At 44.4% G+C, this 5,042-nt stretch overlaps 1 protein-coding gene across 1 annotated transcript in view; it reads right to left on the bottom strand.

The window, feature by feature from the left end:
* Window positions 1-5,042, bottom strand: part of LAMB4 (laminin subunit beta 4) — a 97,611-nt gene that overhangs the window by 76,537 nt on the left and 16,032 nt on the right. The window contains 2 exon segments of the mRNA XM_006774858.2: window positions 217-352; window positions 3,761-3,918. Of these exon segments, the coding sequence (XP_006774921.1) occupies window positions 217-352; window positions 3,761-3,918 (294 nt within the window).

Here is a 5,042-nt window from a genome sequence, read left to right as displayed (position 1 = left end):
GAAACATTCTGAGCTATGTGCTTAAAATACACTTCTATTTCTCTAGAAAAAAAATAATCTTTCTTCAAATGAAAAGGAAATTTGTTCTTATACAGGGCCCTACATTCTGATGGATACGGTTCCATTCTAAAAAAACTCCTTGCCTGACACTGTTAAAATCATAAAGACACCTTATTAAAAATACGAAGAAAAAATTGGACAGGATCTTATTCATACCGTTTTCGGATTGCCACCATTTCTTTTCTCTATTTGGTTCAAAACTTGTAATCACATTCTCAATGGTGTGGCTGTTGGGATGGGTGTGCGGATCGTATGGAAATCTGGAGTCACAAATGAAGCATTTTTGTTCCCCCTGGAAAATGTCACCATTAAAATTTAAAATAAAGAATTGTAATTACTTATTGTTGACCTAAACTTAAAAACAAGCTGTACTTACTATATTTGTCATGCAATCTGGCTAAAAATAAACAGCAGAGGAAATAACAAGACATCAATTTTTCCACCAATAGGTGCTTAAATACAATAACAAATGAATTTAAAATATGAACGAATTTTTATAAATTTACATAGTTGGAGCAAAAATGCAAACATGTGGAACTAATTTTCTTCTCATACAAGAGGCAGATGATCTGGAGATTATTTTAAACTATGGAGAAGTAATTAGAACATACTCTTTCAGTGGAATTATTTCCTTTAGTGAAAAAGAAAAGAATATTTGCTATGAAACCAATAAAGCAGTGGACTACTAGGCTATCTGCAATCATCATCCTTTCTCTCTGACACAGTTTTTGGCAGAAAAGCTTCCAATGCCAAAATCTTTGTATTACACTTGTGGATTTTGTAAAAGATTTTTATAAACTCACATCAGAGAGCCCCACCTCTTGTCTCACAGGCTAGAAGGTCTTTTGGGAACTGGAACTAGTTTTGCTTGAGATATATTTTCAAAGGCTATATCGCAGAGATTGGCCTTGGAGTTTGCTTAACTTCATGTCTGCTTGTAGCTATACTCACTTAAAACTCCTAAGGAAATCTCCAGGGATTTCTGAACGATGCCAATGACCTGCACAGTTGTTCCTGGCTGATATGTGGGGCCCTGGAGGAGCCTTTTTGCAAAGTTTTCAGGGAGCAGGAGCTGGTTATCACAATCCCCTGTGGTGGAAATTGCCTACAACAGCGAATGCGCTAGTGAACATTGAGCTTATGTCCTGACATGGCTTACAAGGGCCTATATGACCTCACCAGGGACACCTCCGTGCTTGTCTTCCCTGATGCACTCAGCCCTAGCTGTGCTCACTTCAGTTCTTTCCAAGAACTCTCCTGCCTTAGAATATTCACATCTTAACACAAGCTGTTCTCAGGTCAGAGAGATTTTCCTTGACTTCTAAAATCCCTTACCCTGCTCTGCAATATTCTCTAAGCGCTTCTCACTATTTGAGACTATATTGCATAGCCATTGGAATACTGTCTGTTGCCATCATTAGACTTTAAGATGAATGAGGGCAAGGACTTTGTTTTGGTTATGGCTGTATTCTCCTTACCGACTATAGTGTCTGGGACATAGCAGATGTTCAATAAAATTTATTGAATGAATGCATGATGATTTTTTAAAATATCTTTTTAAAAAATTGATTTTAGAGAGAGGAAGGGAGAGAGAGAGAGAGAGAGAGAGAGAGAGAGAGAGGGGAAGGGAGAGAGAGAGAGACCTTCCTGTCCACCCATTCATGCACCCATTGGCTGATTCCTGCAGGTTCCCCGATCTGGGATCAAACTCACAACTGTAGCATATTGGACGATGCTCTAACCAACAGAGCTACTGGCCAGGGCTAAAGCATAATGATTTTAATGCCTGCTTCCGCTGTAGTCTCTAAAAATAAACCAGCCTTTCAGAACTTCCATATCACCTTTCTAGAATCACTGGCCATCATAAGCCTTCTTCTTGGAGAAAACCAAAAATGCACTTGGGAAATCGAGGAACGATGGAAACGAGATCAATTCTGCTTCTGGGGAGGCTGAAAGAGCAGCAGAAGCCCTGCGATTCCACTGAAAGATGTTGAGGCTTCAAAGTATTTCCAGTAATACTACACAGATTCCCGGGCGAGATGTTTATACTCAGGGCTTGTGGGTTACTCTTCCTGTAAACATAGGAGCCTAGTCTTTGCTGAGACTGGCTGCAGGGGATGCTTCATTGTGGTGACGAAGTGGGGGTCCCGCTTGGGTAGCACTGTGGGTCCATGATGACTTGCAGGTTTTGGAGGGGTTGCTCTGCGTGGCAGCAACTTGCCAGATAATAGATGGGAGAACAGCCCCACGTGTGATACTTTGTCAGCCTAGAGATATTCAGAGATTTCTTTCTAGCTCTAAGATGTTTAAGATTTCTGTGATTCTCTAGTGCCCTAGTTGGCAAACTGCGGCTCGTGAGCCACATGTGGCTCTTTGGCCCGTTGAGTGTGGCTCTTCCACAAAATATCAACTTCTGCAAATGGGCCACAGTTTCAATTACACTGTACATGCGCGCCTGCATGTGGTATTTTGTGGAAGAGCCACACTCAAGGGGCCAAAGAGCCGCATGTGGCTCGCGAGCTGCAGTTTGCTGGGCACTGCTCTAGGCCAAAAAAAGCCTCTGAAGTTTGATTTTTTAAAATTTCTCTCTGTTTTTGGTTGAGTGAAAAATGAAGATGTAGGAATATGACTTTCTGGTTATTGTCTGAGTATATCATGAGTTGGCTATGACCATAGTAAGTAAATGCCAGTGACAGAAAAACAAGATGGCTGGCGTCTGGGTTGGAAAGTTTCTAATATTAGAGCTGAGAACCACTTCTTTGTCCACAGGCCCTTAACTGCACTCATAAAGTTAAAGAGGCATCCGTCCCACCTGGCCTCGCACGTCTCCAGGGTCATTTCCTCGCACATGTAGAGAATTTGCTTTCTGACACAAGCACTTCCCAAACTTAGAACAGCGCTAAGCTCTCAGGTAGTGTCTCCACTTATTTATAATCATCCTCTTTTACTAGAAACCAATTAGAATACAAAGCATTTCCCAGAGGCCTCCAGGAGATGCCTTAAAGAACAATGCGCGGAAAAGCCTGGGCCATCGACATTCGGCCTGTGTCCAACTTCCTTCCTGAACACCCTCTCACTGAAGGCCTGACGTGACCGCCTCGGGCTTTTCAGCAGGTACGAGGCGTGGATGACCTTGGATACTTGCGCTGCTCCCAGAACACAGGGAGGAAAAGAACTGCAAGGCAACTTGTCCTTTTAATAAACTGGTCTCCAAGAGAAGAAAAAAAGGCCCCAAATATATTCACAGAGGGATACTATAGGCAAGGCAGTTTCCAAGAGACTTGTGAGGCTGCACAGTGAATTCCAAGCTGCGCCCCGCTATCTCTAGGGCCCGGCCATGAGAACTCATGTTTAGCAGAATGGCCTGAGGCCCTGAGGGGTCCTCAAGCTTCACTGTGTCAATCAATTATGCTTACTCCCGGGGTCACTAAGGCAGCCACGTTGCATAGTAATTCCCTTCAAAGACTGAACTGAAAAGACTTTTCTGCCTAATCCTACAGGTTACAAGAAATAGATGAAGCAGATCTTCCCTATTTTCTAATCTATCAAGGTTTCCTGGCTTTGAGTTGTGTCTCCTGTGTCTCTGATGTTCTGAAAGGAATGGTGTCTCTTACACTGTTGTCTGAGCAGCCCCAGAGGTACCTGGAAGAATCTACATCATTGATTAATTAGCGGCCCAATAAACAAAGAACAAACCCACCTCCAGGTAGCTGAGGATGCAGTATTTCTGGGCTCCATCCAGCCCACAGGTAGACGAAGCCGTGAGCTGTGTGCTGCGTCCCACTAGGAGGTTGCCGGTGGGGGGATGACAGGCACCCCTGTTGCATTTATCTTCAGCTTTTACATAACTGAGCCACCCTTGAACACAACAGAAACAGCTACTTAGAAAGGGCAGCAGAAGACTTAAAGAAGCAACTGGCTAAATTGGAAAAGTTAATCTATTTTTAGTACCAGTTCTGTTGATCATTAAGACCCTTGTCCTGTACGTTGTTGGGGCCCTCAGGCCGATGGAAATCTCTTAGCCTGTGGGGTTATACCACCTGCATTCATGTCCTCACCTGGGCCATCCTGCAGCCAATGAATGATAAATGCTGACTTCGAAGGCTGGCTCCATTGCCTCAGGCTAGGATCCACTTCACTGTGCAAATTATGCTCAGAACCTCTCGCTGGGAGGAGGCTGGAGCCTGCCTGCAGCTGGGACCATATCCGACGTCACTTCCCTCTCCCTTACTCCTCTGAGCCTCCCTCAGTAAACCACGTTCACACAAATCCCCCTCTCAGGCCCTGCTTCTGAGAAGCCGATCAGGGACACCTTCGCTGGGCTGGGAATTCTCCATGTGTCATTGCGGGGCAAAACACAGACACGAGGAACGAGAATCCTAATTCTGCCTCTTACACCTGCTGTTTCAACCTGTACCAAATCACCCAGAGTTTAAGAAATCCTTGGAAAAGAATTTTCTCCTAAAATGTGTGTAAGTTCAACTGATCCTCTAAAAAATATATACATATTTGCTGGGGTCCAACCCCAGCAGGTCCAGGGGTCCCCATAGGTGCGGACGGAGTCGGCGAAGAAGGCATGACACGGAGACAGCATTCAGTTGATCAGCAGCCTTGCCAGGATCTCTAGCCACGATCTCCAGCCAAGTTCTGTGTCCATGTTCTCTTGCTAGCTTCTCCAGCCAGGTCCTCCAGGTTCTCCAGCCAGGTTCTGTAGCCATGTTCTCTCGCTAGGTTCTCCAGCCAGGTTCGGTCGCCAGGTTTTGTAGCCGGGTTCTTCAGCCAGGTTCTGTCTAGGTTCTCCAACCAAGTTCTGTAGCCAGGTTCTGTCAAGGATCTTTTGCCATGTTCTCTCCAGAGAAGTTCTTCTGTCTCTAGGTTCTGTGTAGGTTCTGTCTTCTAAGTTCTGTGTTCTAAGTTCTGTGTCTAAATTCTGAGTCCTGTTGTCTTGTTACATCTGTATTTATACCAGTTGATTCCAATGT

The sequence above is a fragment of the Myotis davidii genome, unplaced genomic scaffold, assembly GCF_000327345.1.
Source record: "Myotis davidii unplaced genomic scaffold, ASM32734v1 scaffold125, whole genome shotgun sequence".
Taxonomy (NCBI): domain Eukaryota; kingdom Metazoa; phylum Chordata; class Mammalia; order Chiroptera; family Vespertilionidae; genus Myotis; species Myotis davidii.
The sequence above is the reverse complement of the archived record's forward strand: the minus strand, read 5'-3'. Positions and strand labels throughout refer to the sequence as shown.